Source organism: Dipodomys spectabilis, unplaced genomic scaffold, assembly GCF_019054845.1.
Source record: "Dipodomys spectabilis isolate Male_0828 unplaced genomic scaffold, ASM1905484v1 ptg000036l, whole genome shotgun sequence".
Lineage (NCBI taxonomy): Eukaryota > Metazoa > Chordata > Mammalia > Rodentia > Heteromyidae > Dipodomys > Dipodomys spectabilis.
This window is the reverse complement of record NW_024870713.1, coordinates 1,164,869-1,190,928: the sequence shown is the minus strand read 5'-3', so window position 1 is coordinate 1,190,928 and position 26,060 is coordinate 1,164,869. Positions and strand designations below refer to the sequence as shown.

Below are 26,060 nucleotides of genomic sequence, written 5' to 3'. Positions count from 1 at the left end.
AGGTACTCTGCCTTCCTCTCCTGGCTTACCCAGCTCCTGCCTGGCCCAGGAAAAGCTTTCTGTCCTCTTATAGAAACTCCTTCATATGCATCACACACTGACAAGTAGAACTTAGGTGTAAAGAGAAAAAGGGTTTTTTTAGTATGTTTTTTATTATGAAAATACCATACAGAGGAGTTACATGAGCAAGGTAATGAGTACATTCTTATCAAGCATTGTTGCCTCCTTCTTTGTTTTTCCCCTACCATCCCTGCTTTCCCATCTCCACGACTACACTCCCTGCCCTCCCCCCCAGCCCCACCCCCCCACCCAAAGTTCATTTTTTGACATAGCATCTTGTACATCTCATTGTCGCAATGGATCCACCTGTATCCCTATTTAAACAATTTGTTTTTTCCCTTCCCCTCCACAAATTATACCAATATCAAATACAGTGAAAACAGGGGTTATACTGTGGGGGAGGGACATACAAAGCAACAAAAAAAATCACCTTATAATTACATTAGAAACAATAGCAAGAAAGAAAAAACCACTTGTGTCCTTATCTTGGGGTTCATTTCACCTAACATCATCTTATCTGACCTTTTCTGCTTGTCTCAGACATATACTAGTTATTGCAAATAAGGGAAACCATGGGACCTATGTTTCTTTGGGCCTGGCTTACTTCACTTAATAGAATTTTTTCCAAGTCTTTCCATTTCCTAACAAATAGGGCAATGTCATTCTGTTGGAGGCATAGAATTCCATTGTGTATATATACTACATTTTCTTGATCCATTCACCTACTGAGGGGCATCTGGGTTGGTTCCATATCTTAGCTATGGTAAATAATGTTGCAATAAACATAGTTGTGCTGGTAGCTTTAGTATGGTCTTGTTTGTGATCATTCGGGTAAATGCCCAAAAATGGGGTTGCTGGGTCATAGGGGAGCTCTATGTGGAGTCTTTTGAGGAACCTCCATACTACTTTCCAAAGTGGCTGAACAAGTTTACACTCCCACCAACAATGCAGTAGGGATCCCTTCAGGCCACATCCCCTCCAGCATCTGTTGTTATTAGAGTTCTTGATTATAGCCATTCTAACTGGGGTGAGATGGTAATCTCAATGTTGTTTTGATTTGCATTTCTTTTATGGCTAGAGAGGTTGAGCATTTCTTCATGTGTCTATTGGCCATCCTTCTAGAAAAGGGGTTTTGTTTACATGCAGAGGAAGAGCCCCCAACTTCATGCCCCTCCCCACCACTTCTGGCTAGATCAAAGTAGAGAAGAGTAGAGGTTGGAGGATGGGATAGGAAGGTCAAGTATATATATATCAATGGTTTCTCCTACCGGCCCTGTGCTCAGCAACCCACATGCAGCACAGAACCTAGAGGCTCTAGATGAGGGCTTGATGGGCTGAGTGACCAGAAGCACTGTGGACCACTGGGCAGCTCTAGGCAGTGCTGTCTTTGTGCAGAGCAGTCTTGGCTTTTTTTCCTGAGTCCTGCTCTGCTCTCCCCGGGCTGCTCCCCTCCTCACAGGCGGTATAGACTACAAAGCTTAGAGAACACAGCCGCTCAGAGCCCCCCTGACCGTGTTCTGGAGGAGTATCAGGACCTTGAATTCCTTGCCCAATGATGTTAACCCCTTGCTGTATTCCTCACCATCAGATCTCAGGGCAGATGATGCCACTGTGTGTATATCTGGGGGTGGGTGGCCAAGAAGTAGTAGGAGTCAGAACAGAACTTAGACATGAGGGTATATTCATACCCTCATAGAACAGAGCCAAGGAGGAAGGAAGAAGGTAGCAGTGAGTGGATCTTGCTTAAGCCCCACACCTAGAATCTGGATGTGTGTCTTACAACGGATGAGAAACCACCCCCTCAAAGTCTGCCCACATGGCAGAGGCAGAAAGAAACTTTCCCTACCTGCTTTCCTCCAATCTCAGGGTCCAGGGCCCGCCTCTTGTCCAAAATGTCATATTCCTCCCTTCGTCCTAGATTGAGCTCCTAAAACAGAGAAGAAAGAGGAACTGCAGGATGATGGAGCCAGCTGGACTGGAGAGCATGATTTCCTTCTTGAAGGTTCACAATTTAAAAAAAAAAAAAGAGCAGGAACAGAAGCAGGGGAGTGGTAGGGGAGGTAGTGGTTCATCTTGTCAGAGAATCTCCCAGAAAATGCAAGATGCTGTCACTGAGCCATGGGAAGGATCCTCAAAGCCACCAAGTGCTTCTTTTAATATCTGTGGATGTATCTAATAAGTTAATTAATGTAACATGTCCCACTAACAAATAGAGAAGCCGAGGCTCCCAGAGGGGAAGCAGCTGGACCAAAGTCCAATTGCATAGATGTGAGGCTTTCCTCTTCTGCTGTGAAAACTCTGAAACATTCCTTCTCCATCCATCTCTAACATTTGCAATTTTCTGGGTGTGGGTGGGGGTGTCACTAAAGGCGGGGCTATGCCATGCTTCAAAACATTAAACATGGGGAGCCCATGCATCCCCCGGAGGCGGGTACAATTGCCATCCCCATTTTACAGCTTAGAAAACTGAGCTTGAACTAGTCATTGGATCACAGGGCTGATGGCTGCAAACCAGACCCTACAGCTGAGGCTGTAGAGATTCCCTAGGTTCCCAGGACAAGCCTGCCCTTCTTCCTGCATGGGTCTCTGGAGCAGCAGGACTTACATTATAGAGCTGGTTCTGGCCTGGCTGGTAGGTGGCAGCCTCTGCACTGGGGCTGAACTGCAAGAGAACAGACCACCACACATTACAGTAAACCACAGTGGCCAGGGGACCCCCAGGATGGGCTGAAGACTTTCCCTTCCCACCAGTGCCAGCAAGAGGTTCAGGGCTTAGGGTCTGATCTTGAGATTGAGTGTTCTCCAGGGTCCCTTTCCCTAGGGACTCACAGGACACAGGTGGGACACAATGTCCTGCCTCCTGTCTCTTGACCCCTGGACTGGGTGTTTTAAATGCATCCATCACGAGTCCAATCTTCTGCTCTAGCTCAGTGACACTGAGCTGAAATTCTTCACGCTTATTTAGTGTCCTGGGTTCATATCCAGTCCATGCCACCTCTGCGGAGAGGGACTGCCAGGTGTTTCACAGTCACAGGTCAGTAAGACCTGTCCACAAATAAAACTGTATACCAGGAAGAAATGGGCTAGGGTGTGGAAGTGTTGATGATCTCCCACCTCCACCTACCCCAGGCCCAGCCCCTTAAAGTAATCCAGAGCCTTCAGGCTCCTGGTAAAAGCCAGCATTCTGACCAATGCTCTCATTTATACATGGGGAAACTGGGTCTTGGAGACAAAGACTGACATGGCCTTGATTAGCAGCTGGACCTCAGGACTAGGACGAGGTGTCCACTCCGTGCCCTTAATTGCCTAGTGCATCCCGTCCCTGACACTTGGGTGTTCACACAGGGAGACAGCTGGCTCAGCCAGGTACTCCACCTCTCAGCCCACCCATTTGCACTCTTGGCTGTCCCTGCCTTACCCCCACGCTACAACTCTCCAAGGTCAAGACACTCCTTCACTTCAGAGTGGAAGAGCCTACCTTCTCCCTCTGGAACCCAGGGGCACCCACCTTTGCTCTCAGGAACAGGGCAGTGATGATGACACCATAGATGAAGAGGATTCCATCTAGCAGGTAGCAGAGTTTGGGATCCAGCAAGCCAAAGCTCTGTGCCTCTGTGACAATAGATAAAACTGGTCAGCCAGGCCCAGGTGACAGGAATCTGTTCCTACCACCTCAGGGCGACCCTATGACTGGCAAGGATATTAGATCCAATCATCATGTCTTAAAATGACCACAGCCTGCTTCACCCTACCTTATCCCTGCCACCTTCTGAAGACACCTAGCTTGCCCCAATGGCAATTTGATACTAAGTGGGTGCATAGAGGGTGGGAAGAACTGGGGGGGGGGGAGGGGTCACTAAGAGGAAAGTGAAGGTGTCTCCCATGCATAGGACTTCTGCCTCAGGGGTCATAAGAATCCAGCTGTGAGCTCTCCAAGTTAACCCCAAACTCCGGAAAAATTTTGGGAATATGCCTTGGACCACTAGCGAGTGTGACTCTGGAAGCAAGCACACAGGGAGCAAACAGGACTCTGGGGACTAGGAAGCGGGCTCGGAGACTAGTGTGAAATGATCTTAATGTCTAGTGGTTCATCAGGATAGAGAGAAGAAGCAGGTCAGTTCTCACCTCCCAAATCCCTGCTTCCTCACTGCCAGGTACTCACCCAGGATGGGGGAAGGGTCTCTGGTGTTGGGGTTCCCTCTCCTAGGTAAGAGTTTCCTGGACAACAGGCAGATTCCTCCCCACCAGGGCCTGAACTCTCTGTACTCCTGTCTTAGCTCCATGGCTTCAGCTCAGCTCTCTCCACCTTGACTCACTCACTGTCCTCAGGGACACCTGTTCTTCTGCACTATTGGCTTTTGTGCGTTTGTGCAAGCTGCTCTTCTTCGAGTCCCCTCTCCACAGCCCTGCCATTAGGTTAAACGATTTTTCAGCTCAGAGGTTACTCAGTTTAGCTGAGGTTACTCCACATATTGAGGTCCCCTAACAATGGACTGTCTTGTGCACATTTGCCACACTGTAGTTGGCTCTGGAGAACAAAGAGTAAAGGAATAGTTACCAAAAATATGCTGGTTAAATAAAAGAATTTTTATTTGAAAGATCACAGACAAGTGAGCAAGGAGCTGCAGACTTGGGTCTTGACTCTACTACTGCCAGGTAAGTGTGCTGTAGCCCAACCTGTAAAACAGGGTTCATGCAGTATTCTTTGCTAGTCACCTGTGCCTGGAAACCACAAAAGCCCAGAATCTGGCTGCCTTTCCAGAGTGTGTCTCCTGATGTATGGACGCCCTCTGGTGGCCACAAAGGGCTTAGGTTGGGGCAAAGGAAATAGGCAATAGACCTGAGTGCTTGGGTCAATAAAATCATTGTTAGGTCCTCCTGAGAGCACCACGCAGACAGCATGAGGGAGAACTGTAAGGTTGAGCACACAGTCTTGATAGGCAACCCTATCCCTGAGTCCCTGTGGCTGTGTTCCCTAACACCCTCTGTCCTGGCCTAACCCCATTCACTCTCCCAGGAGAGCTTTCTCAGCTTCCTTCAGTTCCTGGCTCAGCAACCATTGGTGATGCAGCCTCTGGTTAGAAAGTCTAAACTCTGTCCAGGTATGTTAAGGTTTAGTCTTTCCAGTATAGGCCCAAAAAACCCACACCTTTTTGCCAACTTGTTCCTTCTCTTCTTCCTTTTACTCTTCATGCTTTCTTGATCACACAGGTGTTTTATGACTCCAACCCCATCCTGTTTTTGCTTGAACTGTCCCTCTTCCACCCATGGAAGTAAGACTCCTGACCTACCTACTGGGGGAAATTCAGTAGGATGATTGAGGTACATAAGTCTGTATCCCATAAAACACTTCACACACATGACTTACCAGGACTCAGATTTCCCTCCCTCAAGGCCTCAAGTACTTGAGACCCAGACTGTGGCTTCAGTTTTTCCTCCTCTTTTACCCCTAACATCAGAGTGCAGAGAACAGGGTGGACTATCATTAAATATCGTAGAATTTTTTGGCAATGAGAAAAGTGTAGGGCCCTGGCCCAAGGCTTACTGTTGTCTGCTCTGAGGAGTGTTGGAAACAGCAAATGACCCAAGATGGTGGACTAAGGCCCCTGGGATGCAAGCCCACTTCCAGAAAAGACACTAAAGCTGGAGTAATTTTTGTTTTTGTTGTTGTTGTTCGTTGTTTGTTTTCTATTGGTACTTGGGCTTGAATTCAGGAGCTTAAGCTCTAGCCTTAGCATTTTTTTGCTCAAGGCTAGCACTCTGCCACTTGAGCCACAGCTTTACTTCTGGCTTTTTGTTGTTTAAATGGGGATATGAGTCCCACAAACTTCTCTGCTGGGCTGGCTTCAAATCATAATTCTCAGATTTCAGCCTCCTGAGTAGCTAGGATTACAGGTGTGAGCCACTAGCACCCAGTTTCCGGGGTAGTTGGCTTTCTTTCTTTCTTTCTTTCTTTTGTCTTTTTTTTTCTTTTAGGGCTGGAAAAATGTCAGCAGCAATTTATAGGCTGGTTGAGATTCATAGAAGGGGCTGGGAGAAAATCGCTCTGCTGCCTGCCACATAAAATGAGAACAGAAAAATTACTGGACAGTAAATTTCAAACACATGAGAAGGAATATTTCTTTGTGTTGTGCAAAGTCAGCGCAGCAGGGCAGGGGAGTTGGTCGCCTCCTGGGGATAAGTAACTGGGACTCGTTTTTCTTTCTTTCTTCCTTCTGAAAGAGCAGCATAGTTGGTCATCTGACCAATGACAAATATGTGGGTGGCTAAGGAAAGGATGTTGGCTCCTAGTAGGGCACACTCTCCTCAGTTGGCTGTGGCTGTGCCTGAGAGAGATGGGCTGGAAGAATGCAAGAATCATCCAGAAAGTTCTGTGCAAAGAAACAACACATTGATCAACAACTCATCGATCAAATATTTGATAATCGATCAAAATGCCCTCAATTGGGCCTGATGGCTTCTAGTATGTTCTCTATCACTTACTAGCTATGTGGACTTGCAGAGTCTGGGCCTCTGTCTCATATCTGTAAAATCTACCTTAATTTCTTATCTTAATGCTTTGGCTGGTGATTTGTAAACAGCAAGCTTCTGTTTCCTCTGTAAGGACAATGATGCCTGATACTCAGGATGGGCCTTGGGTGCACATGACTTCCTGGGGCTTATGGCTTAGTAATGGCTGCCTTGACTAGGTTAGAGGCTCAGAAGGTAGAATCAGCAGCAGGAGTAGACAGACCCTCCTACCTCCTATCCCTTTCATGTTAGGATTGGGGACAGAAGCTAGCCAGGTTCTCCAGCTCATGACCTTACAGGAGTGTGTGACAATTGTGTCAGATCATGTATGTGTGAGAGAGTGTGGGCATCTGAGAGTGCTTGATGCAGCTTCCACTTGCATTCAGTGTACAGTTCAGAGGACTTCTCCCTGGTAGGATGTGGTTCAGTACTTAGGGCAAACCCAAACAAAAGAGTCAGAATTATCACCAATGCCTTCAGCAGATAACAACAGAAGGTTCCAGAAACTCTCCTGCGGGGAAATTCCTGAGCATATGGGAAGCAAGCTTTCTTCTCTCTCTGCTTGTCCCAGTGACTGGGATTCTTCTTATCCAGAGAGCTTCCTACGTTTTTGCAGGGATTTCTCTGATGGACATGTCTTAAATGCCTCCAGTGACAAGGAGCTCAGCACCTGCTAATCACTAGTTTTCAGAGATTAACAAAAATAATAAGATCTGGAGTTGCAAGTGTGGCTCAGGTAGCAGAACACCAGCCAATGAGCAAAAGCATCACATACTGAGTTTGAATTCAAGTCTTGAACAAAAAGGAAAAAAAAAGATCATTATCTTAATCTCTCCCTTTACCATTTTAGTACCCCCAGGGTCTTGCTGCTGCCAGCCCCACCCCCAGTCTCAAACTCAACTGATGATAATATTGCAGACTAAGAGTTTAGAAAACAGGAAGTCATGTGTTCTCAGGAAGGCAGTGGCAGCAGCTATGGGAGTGTCTGTGTTGAGCAGGGTGCTAAATATGATGCCAACCCATTACCCATAGCATCAAGGACATTCAAACCCTCCCCCTGAGGGGCTGCTGACTTTCCTTGTGCAGTAACTTTCACTACAGCAGCAAAGATAGAGGCTGGACACACAGAGAAATGATAATCCCTAGTTGAGAATTTATTCTGTGCCTGCCTGGAACCACATGTGAGTTTTGCTCAAGCTTCCAGTGAGTCTTACTTTACAAATGGAGAAATCGAGACTCAGACTCAGAGAAGATATTACACTATAACCAGGCAGTTCCATAGTTTAGGTTTTTCCTTCCTTCCTTCCTTCCTTCCTTCCTCCCTCCCTCCTTCCTTCCTTCCTCCCTCCCTCTTTCTCTTTCTTTCTTTCCTCTTTCTTTCTTTTTTTCTTTCTTTCGTTCTTTCTTTCATTAGTGGCACTAAACTCAGGACCTCCCACTTGCTAGGCAAGTGCTCTACCACCTAAGCCATACCTCCAATCCTTTTGCTTTTAGTTATTTCAGATAAGGTCTTGACCTTTACCTGAGCTGCCAAATGATCATGATCCTACTACCTCTGACTCTTGAGAAGCTAGGGCCGCAGGCATGTTTCACCATACCCAGCTATAGCTGAAATTCTTAACTACCACTTAGTACTGTGCTTGAGGACTTGCTGGTCCTCAGGGCTGAGGAAGGGTTCCCAGGCTGTGGCATTCTCCACAGTGTCAGATTCTGTCAGGTGATATCCTGGATGCCTTCCTTCTTTCTTTGAGGCTAAGAGGCCGCAAGTAGTATGCACCTGCTGCTGGCAGGTGCATACTACTTGCTACCAAATGGAAGTTTCAGGGCACCTGGTCAAGGCCGACAGTAGCTGACCTACCTAGTAACACCCTTGTCACCTTGACCTGAGAGCAACTCTGAATAATCAACTGGTGCCATATAATATGTTCTTATCCCCTTTCTCAGTGTTGGGTTTCATACATGCATGTTGTATTGTAAAGTTGTCTAATCATGACTCACTAGCAATTATATGTTTTCTTTCTTTCTTTCTTTCTTTCTTTCTTTCTTTCTTTCTTTCTTTCTTTCTTTCTTTCTTTCTCTCTATCCCTCCCTCCCTTCCTTCCTTTTTTGTCAGTCATGGAGCTTGAACTCTGGGCCTGGGCGCTGTCCCTCAGCTCTTCAGCTCAAGGCTGACCACAGAGCCACTTTTTGGTTTTCTAGTGGTTTATTGGAGATAAGAGTCTCACAGACTCTCTTGTCTGGGCTGGCTTTGAACCACGATCCTCAGATCTCAGCCTCCTGAGAAGCTAGGATTACCGGTGTGAGCCACCAGCGCCTGGCTTAATTATATATTTTCATAGACAAAAATTCCAAAGAAAGAGGGAAGGAAGGAGCTACTTGCTTTCTTAGGGGCAATGGATTGTGGATCATTTACCTTCTATTTATATTTCCATTGAAATTAACATGGTTTGCTCAGTATTTTAGTTTTTTTTCCCCCTGTGAACATTATCCTATTTCCTTTTTGTTTATTTTTTATTTACTTAGTGCCAGTAAAGAGAGCTTGAACTTAAGACCTAGGTTCTATCCCTTAGCTATTTGCTCAAGGCCAGCACTTTACTACTTGAGCCACATCTCCACTTCTGGCTTTTTGATGGAGATAAAAATTGCATGGACTTTCTTGCTCAAGCTGACTTTGAACCACAATCCTTAGATGTCAGCTTCCTGAATAGTTAGGATTACAGACAAAATCCATTGGTACCGAGAATATTTTTTTTACTTTTAGTTTTTAAACTATAGACTGGTTCACAAACTTACATGTCATCTTTGCCCAGGGAACAGGCCAATCTCTATATTGTTCTCATTTTATATGTGCTGTCAAAGTAAGCACTTAGTATTTTCAAGTAAATCAATTGTTGAAAAGCAGAGGAAAAATTTAAAATCACTGGTAATTTAGACTTTAAACACAGCACACTAATATAACATCTGGTTGTCTCTTAAAATGTTATTCTTTGTTTATTTTTGCAAGTCTTGGGTCTTGAACAGGGATTGGGCACTATCTCTGACCTTCTTTTGCTCAAGGCTAGCACTTTATCACTTGAGCCACAGAGCCACTTTTGGCTTTTCTTTCTTTTTTTCTTTTTTTTTTGCTGTTGTTTATGTGGTACTGAGGAATCGAACCCAGGGCTTCTTGCATGCTAGGCAAGCACTCTACCACTAAGCCACATTCCCAGCCCTATGTTTGCTCTTTGTAAATTGTAACCATCCTGTATAAAAACTTTTTGTCCTAAAAAAGTGCTTTTATTCAGTTTGTATCATATCATTAACATTTCATACTTTTGTATATTTATACTTCATATTTCACACTACTTCACAATTTTACTGAACAACCTTTAAGTACTGTCTCAAAATCCTCCCAGATACAGACACACACACAAATATTCAGTTTTCTCTGCAGACCAGCCAGGAGAGGGAAAGTTGGGGAGAAATTTATGTATTTTGCATTTTTTTAGTGTGCTGCATGAAATCCTGCAATAGTGTGCTGCATTTATAATCCTAAACAACCACACAAAACCAAATGGTGTGAGCTCTGAAATACTGTGCGGCGTGGACAGCTAGCTCAGTTCTGGATGATGTGAAACAAAGGACCGGGCCAGTGGTTCGTGCAGCAAAGCTCCTTGGTCGCGGCTGGTATGTTTCTGGTGCTGACTTGCGGGTACGTGACAGTATCTCGGATATCCAGAAATGTTCACAACACTGGTATATGGGAACGTGATTACCCATACGTGTGTCTACACGTGTCACGAACACACGCATTTTTATGACCACCGGGTGCCATAGGAAGGAAACTTGACTCTAGACTTGAGCACCGGCAGATCCCCCCCCCCCACGTGAGATGCAAAAAGTCCAGCCACCGAGTCACCCCGCTAGTCCCACGCAATCCTGGACATGGAGACTCTTGACGCCCCGCAGGTTTCTGGGCCTGGGGGCGAGGGGCGGCTAAGGCGGCCTCGACAGTGCTGGGGAGTCAACCCGCCAAGCAAGCGTGGAGGCTCACCTGCGGGCCTCCCTTATCTGCCTCCCCCTGGGACGGCCTGCTGGCCAGGGCCAGGACGCCCATGTCTCCTCCGGCCGCTTCCGCCGAAGCCCCTGAGGGCGGCGGCCTCACTTGGGGCTCCTCCGACACCCAGCCGCGGTGCCCCGCAGCGAGGTCCGCGCGGGCGGCGGGGGCCGAGGGGGATGGGGCGGGACACCACGGGCCACTTTAACTTTCAGACAGACGCAGACCCCGCCTGCGATGAACAACTGACTCGGATTTTGCTCAGCAGCTGACCTGGCCGCCGGGGAAGGGGCCGCCCGCCTTCCCAGCGGGGTCGGCCCCGCGCCGGTTAAAGCCCACTCGGGGGGCGCGCGCTATGTTCTCCAAGCCCGAGTTGGCCAGACCGCAGCCCAAGTCCCCGGCCAAATCCACGTTCCTGCCACGCTGCCTGGAGACCCGGGAAGGGCCGTGGCCCCGCGCGGCCCCGCGGCGCCCACCCGCCCGCACCGCACCGCGCGCTCCCCGGCGGCGACGGCGCGGCGCCCCTCCCTCCGGCCCGCAGCCGCCTCCTCCCCGAGGCTTCCGGTCTAACTCCATCCAGAAGCGGATTACCGCCCGCGATCGCTGCTATCCAGGCCCGGGTTATCGCCCGTGATCTCCCCTCTGAACTGCGCGCACACTTGCGGCCGCCCCCACGTGCGGCGCGTTTCGCCCGAACCGCACCGCCCCCGGAGCCCCGAGCTCAGCAGGCCCGCGGGGCTGGAGGTCTCCTCGGTGCCCGCGGGCCTGTGTCCTGATCTCTGGGAGCTCGGCTCGGGTGTCCTCCCAGAGAGGCAGGGAAAAGGTCCCCGGGGAGCCCGATTGGGGTGCGGACAAACATCAGGCCAAGGCCAGCCCAAGCACACGCGTGTCCCCCGGGGTAGGGAAGTGAGGAGGGGCTGTCTCCCCTTCTAGAGTGGGGAGGGTGCTCTGTTAGGCCTCCTCCCCCCCACCAGCCGCCACCCCTCCCCGCCCCCCAGCGGAGGAAGCCCTGGGGGGTCTCTGTCCTCACAGGGGGACTCCAGGTGGCGTCAAACCCTTCACTTTCAGAATTAATCTACACTTGCTTTCCTTTCGAAACCCAGCTGAACACTGACTGGGTTTCAGGGCTTTCCTGACACATGCCCCAGCAGGTGAGGAGCCCTGCATTCATATTCTCATATTCTCTCTCTCCCCCTCCCTCTCCCTCTCCCTCCCTCTCCCTCTCTCCCACCCCCCTTTTCCTCCCTCCTTCCTTTACTCCTTCCCTCCCTCCCTTCCTCCCTCCCCTTCAGCTGGGAAGTTCCAGGAACATGAGCTGTTATTGCTAGGGCTAGGGTCTGTGAGTCTCCCACTCATTTGTAGGAATGAGTGAGTGTTCTTTTTTCAAAGTTAATTGGGTTATATTTCTGACATTTCAGACAATGTTGTTCTTACCACATTTTTCACTAATTATTTGATGACAAATCCATACTTATTAAAACTGAGGACTCTACAAGGCCTGGATGACGTTTTATTCTTGATTTTCAGTCTCCAACTAGCCAGCATACCATAGGTGACCGCGTGTAACACATACATAAATGAGAAAGGCTGGTGAATTTCAGCCTCTTAGACTGAGCCCAGAGTGGACCACTTCCTCTCATCTTTCTGTGTTTTAAATCCAAAAATGAGTGTGTGTGTGTGTGTGTGTGTGTGTGTGTGTGTGTGTGCGTGCTGGCGTGCTAGTATTAGGGCTTGAACTCAGGGCTTCACACTCTCCCTTGGCATTTTCTACTCAAGGCCAGCACTCTACCCCTTGAGCCACACCTTCACTTCTGGCTTTTGCTAAAAATTGGAAGTAAGAGTCCCTCAGATATGTCTGCCATGGCTGGCTTCAAACCTTGATCCTCAGATCTCAGCCTTCCTAGTAGCTAGGATTACAAGAATGAGCCAGCTTGAACTCAGGGCATTGCACTCTCATTTGGCTTTTTCACTCACCTCTAGAGCTCTACCACTCGAGTATGCCTCCAATTCCCCAAAAATGTTTGAGAAGAATAAACTATGACAAAGAGCCTTATGGCTCAGATGTGGAAGAGAAATAATAGTGATCCTCAGGAAAAGCTACCCGTGAGTGCAGCGAGGAGGAGAGGCAGCTAGCTTACCACCTCACCCCACCCTGGCCACCTTGGGAGACTGGCTTCTGAGCTCTGGAATCTGTGCTGATCCACCCAGAAAGCACAAAAATTCAGCTAGGTCTTTTGTTAGAGAGTGAGAACATCTACAGCTGGGGGCTGCAGCACTGCCAGAGCCAAAGCTGAAAGAAAAATCTTTCCTGGAAGTGTGTGTTAGTTTGGCAACCCTCAGGTCCTCGGCCCACGCCCTGCGAGTACTCGCTTGTGACGTACTTTAGTTCACGTGGATCAAAGACCCCACAAAGCCTGCAGTGCCTGCAGCTGTGGTGCTGGGGACATGAGAAGGACGTGGGCGATTGTAGGCTGGGAGACAGCCTGCCAACTTGCCACCTCCATCACAGGGCTCTGTCCCAGGGGAAGGGGAGCACAGTGAGTCTGCCACACCCAGCCTGGCTGCCCACAGCTTAAGGAGGGGCCCTGGTCACGGCCCTGCCCTATTATTCTCTGGTTGTCCTCCTCGTAACATGGTTCCTTAGGATGTCTCACTGGATGCCAGGGATGGATGAGAGCCACTGGCAGCTCCTGCAGCATCCTAGAGCTACTCATATTGATTTGAAATCTGGATTTGTATGTGTAGACATTCTCATGCAGAGAAGAGACTGGGGAAAAGGAAAGCAAAATAATAACAGTGGGTTAGCCTCTGGCTTGTAAAATTGTTGGTAATCAAGGTTTTTCTTTGTGCCTTCCCTTAATTTTTAAGTTCTACACTGTGTAAGAATATATACTTTTGGATGGGCACTGGTGACTCATGCCTATAATCCTAGCTACTCAGGAATCGCAGATCTGAGGAACATGGTTGAAAGCCAGCCCAGGAAGAAAAGTCTTTTGAGAATCTTATCTCCAATTAACCACCAAAAAATCTAGAAGTGGAGCTGTGGCACAATTGGTAGAGTGCTAACCTTGAGCAAATAAAGCTCAACACTATCCAGGCACTGAGTTCAAGCCCCAGGACTGGCACAAAAAATTATATGTGTGTACACGCACACATATATCTATAATTTTGAAATAAGAGAACAAAATCAAAGAACAAGTTTGTACCTTGTATTAGCCTCCCTTCTTCCAACCCTGATCCTCTTCATTCTCAGTTGTACTTTATATCAATGGTTATGTATACTGCTCTGTATTACAGCCGAGAGAGAGAGAGAGAGAGAGAGAGAGAGAGAGAGAGAGAGAGAGAGAGAGAGAGAGAGGCAGCTGCAAGAAAGGATCTTGGAGTTTAAGCTTTGTTCTGATCAGTTCAAGAACTAATGGAAACCCATAGGAGAAGAGGAGATCAATCATTATGGTAAAGTGCAATGACACTTGAGACTCTTCATCCATTAGCCAGGGCTCAACCTACATGGAGCCCAGGTCCTATATACTCCAGGCTTTCTTCAAGCCCTGGAGGATGATGGGAGAGCATAGCTCCTCATTTAATTCAACCCATGGCCATTTTCCTTTCACTTCCCAGGACAAGGACCAAGTTAGGGTTTGAGGGTCACCCATCAGCATCACTGGAGCCTATCCCCAAACACAGCATGGTGACAGAAGAGGTTCTGTTTGTGAGGCAGTGAGGTAGATGAAGCAGCTGGACCAGTGTAGTGGTGGGAACAAGGTCTGAGCAGTGTGGACAGTAATACTTTCCAAGCATTTAGTGCTTCCTGTGAAGATCTGTGCTCTCCATCTAGTAACTTTACCTTCCTCATAACCTTGCTTGTGTCAACCTATCTTCAGGCCAATACACCTTCTGTCTTAGATTTTCTCCATTGTCTCCTCCTTGCTTTTCTCCCCAATTATCTCCTACCAGCCTTATTTTTTCCTCCATCATCTGCTCTTGCTCCTCTCATCTCCCTCCCCTGCCTTTTTTTTTTTTTAAATCAAGTGGTCACTGTCAGTGTTTAGCCTGGGTGACATGCTGCCTGGCAGCTTTGCCTTAAAGATTTGGGGACTATTCCATTTCCTTGATCCATATCTCTGGGGGACAGGCCATCACTGGGCCATTCTGGCAACCCTTCCTGGCATCTGTGTGCAGATACCACTTACATGGCCACTGAGCCTGAGTGGCTCTTGGCTGTTTAGCATAGAAGGTCACGCTCTCTGATCTGCTGCTGGAATCATCCAGGGAATTGCAGTCAAGTCTGCAATGTGATCTACGACCTGGGGCCAGTAAGTCTTCCTGACTCCCCAGACAGGTCAGGTAGAGAAGGCAAACTGAGAAACCTCCCTTAGCATGGCAGACTTTTATATTAAGCATACCAGGATTCTCCCAGCTAGTTGTGTTCATTCTTGCCTCCCATCTAACTTCAAATATCCAAGACTCTTTGTATGGGGAAGCAAAGACTTTAGAAAGTCGTCCCTTCTTTGTTCCCTTTTATTTCTTCCCTCATTTCTTTCCTTCTTTTCTCTCTCTTTCTTTTTTATTTTTGTGCTAGTCCTGGGGCTAGAACTCAGGGCCTCAGCTTTTTTGTTATTGTTTAAGGTTAGCTCTCTACTATTTGAACCACAGCTCTACTTCCAGTTGTAGTTCCAGGTGGTTAATTGGACTTTCTTGCCTCGGCTGGCTTTGAACTGCTATCCTCAGATCTCAGCTTCCAGGTATGAGCCACCGGTACTTGGTGTCTTTCTTTAAAAAAGAAAACAACAACAACAAAACAGAAAAAGAAGATAGGGATGGTAACACAAATTCTTAAAAGTCCACTGGATTGCAATTTGCATCTCTTTCTCTTAATTCCCAGTTTAGTGGGAACTTGAACTAATTTGTGCTAATTTTTATAAGCTGAACATTAAATTCAAAGAGTATTATCCAGGCACCAGTGGTTCATGCCTGTAATTCTGAGTATCATGGTTTCAAACAAAGCCAAAAGACTCTTATTTCCAATTGCCAGCCGCAAGCAGGAAGTAGAGGTGTAGCCCAAGTGGTAGATTCTTAAACCTTGAACAAAATAAGCTAAGTGAGAGTACAGGCCCTGAATTCAAGTCCCAGAACTGGCACAAAACAATGATTCCGTTCATATCACTAAATGAAGTCTTTAACCATGTAAAAGAAGAGACTCATCAAAATGATTGGGTTGAATCCAAATCTTCATATATTTATTACCTGAAACTGTTGATGTTTGAATTAAAAATCAGCAAATTCATTTGGCTAGCAGATTTTCTTTTTTTTTCTGTGAGCACTGTGTCCCACAAATGTATAGGGTGATTGCCAGAGACATGGTGAAGAAGTAAAAGAGTTTTTATTTTTAACAGTTTGCAGCTTTAAGAAGCACATAGCCCCAGAGATGGCCTTCTCATGAGTTAGACAACAAAATGCCCCCCAGAAATCCTGGCACTGGTTAATAAGACACATGCCTTTAATAACTGTCTCAAAAAGAAGTCCTGTAGTGGAAGGTGTTATGTGTTTGGCTGTGTGTTATATTTCTGCAGAATGTGCCAATTGTGGCTGGTAGCAATTGTCTTTTCAGTGGGTAACAATAAAACTGTCTTTTAAGTTCTTTTCCTTTGAGGAACCTAATTTATAAATGGAAATAGAATTTATAGTTTCCCCCAAGCAGATGCCAGTCTCCTTGAACTACAGTCGCCTGGGGATTGCAAAGGCGCTCAGCACAAAGCTGCAGTTTCTCTATACTTCCAACCTGGACTCCATAGAAGGCAGTTTATTTATTTCCCCAGTCTGTGTTCCTGGCAGGCTTTTTACAAACACTTAGCTCCAAATATAAGAGGCTGCCTCAAAGCTGCGTAGTGTGTTACGAAAGCCCTAGTTTCTCTTCAGGTAGGATAAATTCAGCTCTACTTCTGACTGCTTGTCTTCTGAGAGAGGCTCAGACACTGTCCCTGGAGGATGCTCCTGGCAGAAGTTGCTCTGAGGTGGTAGGCTGGCTACTCTGAGCCTGGATGCAGGCTCCTAAATAGCTAGAACTCCCCACAGCTGATTTTTTCTATCTTGGTTTTTACTAAAAGCAGAAAGCTGGATGAGCAGTGTGAGTGAACAAAAAGTGGGAGGAAAAAGGCAGACTTCAGCCTGCACTCCTTATTCTGGAAGCTATGACCCAAGAGTGACAGCGCTAACCCCAAACTCCAAGTGTATCTCAAAGACATCATATCTCAAGTACAAGAAGCCAAGAGAAAGAGTAGCAACACAAACAGTTACTGAAGAACCCAAGATTGCAATATTTCTCTGTGATACTCTGCAAGAAAAGCAGGCTTACTGTCATCCATCTTCTCTCTTTGTCTTCTGCTTTTCTCTTCTTTCCTCCTCAATCTCCCTGTCCATATATCTCTGCTGCCCCTTCTTTCTCCCTTTAAAAGGCTTGTCCACACATAGGGCCATATTCACAGGCCTTCCACGCCTTGCACACTAGCCTCCATTGGACATCAGGCCCCTTAGAAATCCCGAATCAGCCTGGTGCCAGTGGCTCATGTCTGTAATTCTAGCTACTTAGAATCATCAGCTGAGATCTGACAACCATGGTTCAAAGACAGCCTGGGCAGAAAAGGCTGTGAACACTCTTCTCTCCAGTTAAGCACCCAAAAGCCAGAACTGTGGCTCAAAGTGGTAGAGCACCAGCCTTGAATGAAAAAAGCTACAGGACAGGGCTCAGGCCCAGAGTTCAAGCTCCAGTACATGTGCACATGCACATGCACATGGATGCGCACACACACACACACACACACACACACACACACACACACACAGGGGGGGGGGAAGAAAAGAGAAGAGAAAAAGAAATCCCAGATTAGTGGGCGTCTCAGAGATTTCTTTTACTTCTCTTCCTCATCTGTATTATTTTCCCAGCTCCCAGCTCCTTGGAACAGTGTGACCAGGAAGAGAATGAATGGGTTTCTCTGAAACATTTGGGAGCATCCATTTATTTCATGGCAGCAGAACTTATTTATCTAGCCCAGACTGCCAGAAAACTCTGAGCATCTAGTCATTTGGAGGTCATTGATGACTGGCCATGCCCTCTCCATATTTCTCTGGCTACAGTTAAAGCAGTTCTTTGAGCATCCAGCTGGGTGATATTAACTCCCTCTCTTTCTCCTCTGCTAATTTCAGTGCTCAGATGATACATGGCTGGGTCCGTGCACACACTCCTGACGGCACTTGCCAGGGAATATTGCTTTTTTGGACTTTGACATCAGCTCCAACTTTGAGAGGAATTTAAGTGATATTTACTGCATAGAAATTCCTTGTTGGAGCTTTGCTCTTCTGGTTGAGCCTGCTGACAACACAGCAGATTTATTCTGGCATCAACTAGCTGTAGAGATGGCAATTCAGATATAATTAACTTCATTGGAGGCTCAAGTGGCAGCTTTGGAATTCCAGTCTCAGCACAGATCTCATTATTAGAGCAATCATGGCACTTAGGGGACCTAAAATTAAACAAATTAGCCAACAGAAGAGGCCTTCCCCTTGCATATGTTTCTATTTGCCAGAGTTAACATTGCCTTTAGAAAGAAAACAAAAGCCACTTTGTCTGTAGACAGACTCAAGGTGCTAGCTCAGTTTATGTATTAAAGTCAAGTCCATCTTTGTATTGCATTACATTAGTGTATGTGTGTGTGTGTGTGTGCACACACATGCGTGCACACTTGTGCATGCCTAGGAATTTAATTCAGGGTCTGGGCACTGTCCCTGAGCTTTGTGCTCAAGGCTAGCATTCTACCATTGAGGCACAGCTCCACTTTTGGCTTTTTGGTCATTAAATGGAAATAAAAATCTTATATACTTTCCTGCCTGGACTGGCTTTGAACTGTGATAATCAGATCTCAGCCTCCTGACCGGTTAGGATTACAAGTATGAACCACCAGTGCCCAGCTACATGAGATATATATTTTTTAATATCAGAATTTGGAACTCAGTTGGAGAAATTTCCATTTTGAGATAACTTTAGAATACTCTCTGTTTTGTTTTATCATCTCCAATTCAAATACAGAAAATATAGTTCAACCCAGTTTCATTTATGAGGGAAAAGATTTATTTATTTATATACACACAGAGAGACATGATACATACAAATATCAATACAAATACATGTATAGATACATACATATACAAATTAATATTACATACATGCATATATATACACACATACACACATATAATATGTGCACCATGCAGCAATTTTAATTTCCTACAAGGAGCTGTTAAGTCATGCCAACAGGCTAGAGTACTTAAATTAGCCAGTTAATATGCAAAGACATCTGAGGGTCTAGCTCTGGTTCTCCAAGTACTTTATCTTTTTCTGCTTCCAGACCACAACCCACAGGCAACTGCAGATTTATTACAAATGCTCATTGCAGCAAACCCTCACTTCCTAAAATTTATCATGGGTTCCAAGTTTGTTAACAAAGATTTGCCATTTGCACCTAGTGAATTTCAAGGTTAGCATCATCTGCTTTACAGCAGCCTTTAATTGACTAAAACCTTAGTGAATGACATGGCTGGGGAAATAAGCCTTGCAGTTTTCTCCCTTCTTTTACAACCTGAAAACTCCCATCTCTTGTTTAGAATGTTCTAAGGACATTCCATAGAGGAATTTTGTTGGATAGTTTTGTTGTAATGTTATTGTGTGTGTGTGTATGAGAGAGAGAGAGAGAGAAAGAGAGAGCGTGACAGAGAGACAGAGACAGAGAGACAGAGAGACAGAGAGAGAGCATATTGTATGTTGGTGCTGGGGCTTAAACTGAGGGTCTGGGTGCTGTCCCTTAGCTTTCTTGTTCAAGGCTGTCACATTACCACTTGAGCCACAACTCTGCTTCCAGCTTTTTGCTGGTTAATGAGATATAAGAGTTTCAAGGACTTTTTTTTTCCTGGGCTGGCATTGAACCTCAATTCTCAAATCTCAGCCTCTTGGGTAGCTAAGATTATAGTCATGAACTACCAGCTTTTGGCTTTGTAATGGTTAATTACCACCTTCCAACCTGCAGACATATAGGAAATGTATTGAATGTTTACAAGTCCTTCCAGAGACCCTGAAGCATGGTCTAATTGATGCTGGGAAGGAGGGAGGTGAAAGGATTCAAGGCTCAGAGCTGGTTGACAGGCCTTGGCCTTGGCCTCACCTAGTTTGAAATTATTATTTTGGACAGGGACAGTCCTAGGATTCTGCTTTGTTCTCAGATTTATTTGTCTGCTTATACATCCCTTGTCATGCTCTCTCCAATCCCCAACCCACTCAGATGAAACCCAATAGAATTGCTCATTTTCCAGTGACCTAGGGCCACTGTCTGGCCGGTTTAATATTGGCATGGTATGTTGCTGGACTATTTCCCACTGCAGACACTTCCTCATTCCGGACATTTGGTAACAAATCTCAGTACAAGAACCATATTACATGCCACAGTTCTCCAATCCCCTTAGCCAATTCATAATTGACTTTTAAATCATTTAGTTGCACAAGCAAATAATAACAGTTCCACAGTTCAGTAGCTAATAAATTCTAGCTCATGAAAACTGAGGGAGAAGGTTTAGACCATAAAAATTAAATATTTATGTAGATATTACACCCATACTGGTGTAAATGTGGCACATTCACACACACACACACATGCACACACACATTTTAGGCATCACTTTTCATTTTTAATTTCTTATGTGATAGAAAAAAAAGATTTCCAGAACAGAAACAAAAAAAGAAAGGAAGATTTATTGCCTCCAAATTAATACAAGAAAACATCCCTGTAAGAGCCATCCCCCTACCCTAGTAGCAGGGGGAAAAAGATATAAAAATATTGAATTGACAAAATTATCTTTTCTCTAGTGTGAGTAAGGTGAGTTAATATCCATAAAGAACTCTGAGCTCTCTCTGCTGAAAGATGCTCTATAATACCAAGCAGTATTATAATTTATTATTGAACAGAGTCACTTTTTTCATCTAAGTCATTTTTCAAACCGCTCAGAGCTCAGGCCCCATTTGGAGGGAGCTCTGACAGCGAGCCAGAGCATCTCTCCCAAACATACAGCAGCCATCCATCAGATTAACGGGATGACTCCTCAGCCAGCCTTTGAGTACGCAGACAGGATCTCTTTCCCAGCCTCATTCTCTGGCTAACCTCAGTGACCACTCCAGATCATAGAGGGCTTTCTGCCCTCTCTATCTTGTTCCAAATAAGGGGAAATCCAGGCTGAGGCACCTCAACTTTTTTTTCTCTGTTTCCACTACTAGCTGTGCCTTCTCCTACATGATGATGAACTGCTCTCCTTTGTTTTTTTTAAAAACAAATCTCTCTTTTCAGTAAAGCATTCTCTTTTTGATGGAGGTCTTTTGCCAGCTGAGCCCTTGGTTGTGGGGGGGGGGGGGGGTGGTGGTGAGAAAGAGCCAGGAAAATTACGAGTTCTCTTTCCTTCTCAAGAGGGGACAAAACCTCACTCTGCAAAGCAGAGAAGAGGCATCTGCAACAGAAGTTCTCACCACTGAAAACTTATGATCTGGTTTTGAAATCAATCTTAAGAAACAAAAAGTTTGGCAAGCTAAATTTATACATTTGCAGAACTGAGTTCCGGGTTTAAAAGATCCAAATGTGAGAATTCATTGGAGGGTCCATAGGATGAATGAGGCAGAACTGGAAGCTCTGCTCATTGACAAGATCCTGTTAAACATTTAAGGAAATGGAGAAGAGTGGAGAAGAGCATTGAGTTCACCATCTGATGCTATGTACTGCTCACTGCTTCCCAGTATGTTCAAGTTGTGATTGTGGATCTTAGTGCAATGAACATAATCATTAAGAGTGTCATAAGCATCCAACCTGTGGTTTAAAAATTGGACTAATTTTACTATCCATACATGATCTAGTTTTCAATCTTCTCCCCACTTTTAAAAATTCTAGTTGGGCCTAAAAAGAGAAGATGTGAAGAAAAATGTTTGGGCAAATAATCTGAGGTTTTAGAACAAATAATTCCTGAAGTTCTTTTGACTCTTCTATTAGCCGTGACAGAATGCTTACCGAGTACCTCTTCTGGGTAGTATGTGGTCACTGGGCCTTGATCTCCTTGATCTCAGCCTCTCCCAGATATTTTGGAGAGATTTGTAAGTTGAGATCTGGGTATTTTTTTCTAATTTTCTCAAACTACTTCTTCTGTAACCTTGTGTGCTCATTCTCAGGGTTAAAAAATAGTATTTATGCTTTCGGCCCTTGCATTTGTACCTTCAGTCCCAGCTACACCCTGACGTCCAGCCTGAAGCATACACTCTGACAGCTCTGCTTTGGTCTCAGAAAACGTGTTTCTTCCCTGTAAAACCTATTCTTTCTGGGGCCTTTGTGTTAGATCAGGAAGAATTTGATTTCTCAACTCAAAAAGGGGGGAGAAATATGGTTTTTTTTTTGTTGTGTTTTTTGTTGTTGTTGTTGGTCATAGGGCTTGAACTCTGGGCTTGGGCGCTATCCTTGCGCTCTTCAGCTCAAGGCGAGTGCTCCACCACTTGAGCCACAGCACCACTTCTGGTTTTCTAGTGGTTTTTATTGGAGATAAGAGTCTCACGAACTTTCCTGCCCTGGCTGGCTTTTAACCTCGATCCTCAGAACTCAGCCTCCTGAGTAGCTAGGATTACAGGCGTGAGCCACTGGTGCCTGGCTTGAAATGTTTTTTTTTTTCTATATGATGCTTATGGTTATAAGAGTAAAAATGATAATTATTAAAAATTGGCCTTGGTAGGCAGTATTGGAAAATGAACTATGCAACTTGTGGGTAGGAATGGGAGGAGGATGGGAAAGCAAAGGAAGGGGTGACATTGCCCCAAAAGAAATGTACTAATTACCCAACTTATAAAATGGTAATCCCTTTACAACATTTTAATAATAACAATAAAATTATAGTCATTAAAAATAGGAAAGTATGAAAAAGAAAGTAAAAATGACCAAGAACATCACTGCTCATATGTAATCACTATTAACATTTTGCTAGTTTTTTTTCAAATGTTTAATATACCTTTAATCTACAGTCTTTTAAACTATTTTTAGGCATTGCTATCTATGTTTACTTAGCTACACTTTACTGTTAGGAATATAGATCATTGTTGACTTTTAATGTATTGCAATAAACATGTTTGAACATGGATATTTTCCCCTCTCTGAATATTTCTTATTTTCTTTTTCCATTTTTTCCCCTACTGCTAGGCATTAAACCCAAGTGTTCTATGACTGAACTATACACAAAAATTCTTCTGATATTTTCTTAAGAATAAGTTAAAACTTGTGGAAATAAGTAGCCAAAAATGAAAGAAAAAAACCTGACTTACTTTCAACAGTTCTCACACACACCAGGCATTATCATTAAATAATAAACTACAACAAACAACACAATCTACCCAGTAAGCAAAAAATCCAAAAAACAAAAATCCCACAAAATCTATAGCCAGAATCTGATTTTAAAATTTACATTGATTATTAATAATGCCAAGCATTTTTTCATATAATTTCATCACCATGTTTCTCATTTTATGAACTGTATAGTGATTAGTTTTGCCCTTTTTTCCTTCTGTGTATTTCTTATAAAGTGATTTCTAAGCGCATGTTACATCCTGGAGAATAACCTTTTCCCTAGCTTCTGTATTGTGAATATTTTCCCTCTTTGCCATTTCCCTCTTATTTGGTATCTTTGACACATAGGAACTGAAATTTAAGTAGCCTTTTTGGGGGGCTTCTATTTATATCCTTAGAAAAATCCTTATTTGGGAATCAAATATATATATATATATATATATATAATATATATATGTATATATATATATATATATTCATAGATATTTTTCTGGGAGTACTATTTCCAATGATGTCCTGAAAAAGCACACAAAGACAAATTAAACAATGTTTCAGGAAGCAGCCCAAGAAGGCAGGATTGTAGCTATTGCTAAATGCCTTTTCTTTATATATGCACACATGTGTGCGCACACACGTACAGTACATGCCCACAGGGAAAACAACTCTAGCAAAACAGGTTTTAGCTATTTAAACAGTAAAATTTCATAATTTTATCACCATGATGACTTTTTTTTCAGGAGAGTAATAAACAACAAAACCAAGACTGATGCTTTACAGCCAAGTTACAGAGAATGTCATTATATACTTCTTATTAGGATTTATTATCTTTAAAATCAGATACTCCTGTAACTTGAGCATCTAATTTACCAGTATTCTTTAAAGAAGTAAAATCTGGCAGGCATGATTTAAATGTGTATATTATTATGTGCTGCTTAACAACAAGAATACATCTGAAAAAAATGATTTGCTAGTCAATTTCATCCTGTGTGAACTTCACAGCATGTGTGTATTTATACAAACGAAGACCGCCACAGCCTTATAGGACCACTTCCTCGTCAGAGTTTCCATTAAGTAATACCAGACTGTTTGAGGGGAGCAGGGGTTATTTGTTTGTTTTTGTAGCTAGGAATTGAACCCAAGACCTCACTGAATGCTAAGTAGACATATTGAGCTATCCCCACCCTGTTTCTTGAGTATTTTGAGGGAGACAGCAGCCATCATGTCCAATCACACCACTCTCACATCATACCTCTGTGGCTTGGTTGCTTCTTGGTTTAGTGCCCTGCCAGTCTTCAAGAGGATTCTTTATTCTGCCTGCACAAAGGACCCTTGACCGTTTCCTGTGCATGGAAGCCCTTGGCTCTGGATTTTAGTTTTCAGTACCCCTGGCTGGTCTTCTCCTCTAGCCTAATTGTTTCTACCTCTCAGTCCAATCTCAGAGGTGCCAGGTGTCTGCTCCTCTGGCATCTACCACCATTGCTTGTCTGAGTTCTACACACAAGCCTCAGCCCTGTAGTCACAGACACTCTCTTCTGAAGCCTTCCTCAAAAAGCAGTCATTATATATTCAGATTCCTTCCTACAGTCTCTGGGTGGCTCTGTCTCCTAAGGAGGCCAACTGCTCCCAGCACCTCCGTCGTCTTCTACCAGCCATCTCCTCTGTCCTTCTGACAACTGCTTCCTGAGAGTAGCTGCATCTGGACATGGTATTGCCAGCAAGCATGCTTCCCTACACCTGTGAGTGAAATGGTAAAAAGAGAGGCAACGACACATTTAGCCTTATACCAAGTCTTCACAGAACTTCCTTCATACTCCTCCCCAAATAGCCTTTACACAATGGTAAGTAATGACCCTCCTTCCAAAGAAACAGGAAAGAGTTACCCAGCCCATTCACATAGCTGGCAAGCTCACTCAGAGCTAGAAGTCCCAGTTCTGCTCTGCTCTTCCATGCACACAGCCCTGACCTCTCTTGAGTCAGAACTCACTTGTTCTGCAGGAGGATGCTGTGTGTCCAGTCTGCATGTAAGAACTCCCTCGACAGGGAACTTCCAGACTTTGTAGAGCTATGTCCTGGAAATGGAACTCCCTGCTGGAGACAGCAACCTGTCACTCCATCCCTGGGTGGCTTCATGTATCACTAGCCTCCTTGTCACACTGACTCAGACTATCCAGCTGCGCCCTGGAAATGAATATACTCTGTTGTAAGGGGAAGCCTCTCATGTATCTGAAGGTTATTCTTTGCCTATATCCTTTCGGTCTTCTAGGTCTTTTCTCGAAGCCTCATGTTTGTTTCTGAAGGACTCTGTGTAGCTCATCCACCCTCCAAGAGATTAGATAAAGCTTTGTGAACCAGAGCTAGCCCCCAAATCTCTGTGATTTAGTTTGCAAGATAAATCTTCCTAATTATAGATAGATGGAGATATGAATGCCCTCATTGCCCTCCTCTCCTTCACCTGGCGCTGGGTCTGAGCAGGGTCAGGGCTGGGGAAGGGGAAACAGTCGCCAACAAGCTGTTGCCTGAAACTTAATGTTAGATTTTAATCTCTTTTCCCCTCCCTCCACCCACCCACCCACCAACACAGTCAACGCATCCTGAGACACCTGCTTGAGTGGAGGCGGGGGTGGGGTGCAGCCACATGAGGTAAAGGGTGTCACAGGCTTACTTGCTTGATGTCTGAGGAAGAAAATTCTACTCCTAGCCACAAAATCTAACTGGAACTTCAAAGGGATCTCTGTCGGTAGCAATGGCCAGGTAGGAATAATGAGAATCATGTTCAGTGAAAAACTGGCTTGAGCCCAGGTTTATGGGGGAAGGCTCAACTTCATCATACTCAGAGCATAGACACTCTCAGAGACGACGGTGCTTGTGCCAGGATGAATTTGACAACCAACAAGAGGAGGTTTACAATATCACGATAAGAGCAAAGTTACACAGATAGGATACAGAACGGCAGTATAATAAAACGCTTAAATACGTTTAAGTCTGTACATTCCTTATAATGCAAAAACTTCACTTTTGGAGAATGCTAGGGAATTGAGTGATTGCTTCAG

At 44.9% G+C, this 26,060-nt stretch overlaps 1 protein-coding gene across 2 annotated transcripts in view; it reads right to left on the bottom strand.

Moving 5' to 3' along the window:
• The window catches only part of Cd247 (CD247 molecule), a 76,573-nt gene that overhangs the window by 5,656 nt on the left and 44,857 nt on the right, over window positions 1-26,060 (bottom strand). For both annotated transcript variants that reach the window (XM_042677381.1, XM_042677382.1), the window contains exons 2-4: window positions 3,569-3,672; window positions 2,666-2,722; window positions 1,907-1,987 (exon numbers count right to left, since the gene is read on the bottom strand). In XM_042677381.1, the coding sequence (XP_042533315.1) occupies window positions 1,907-1,987; window positions 2,666-2,722; window positions 3,569-3,672 (242 nt within the window). The remainder of the gene's footprint in view (window positions 1-1,906; window positions 1,988-2,665; window positions 2,723-3,568; window positions 3,673-26,060) is intronic.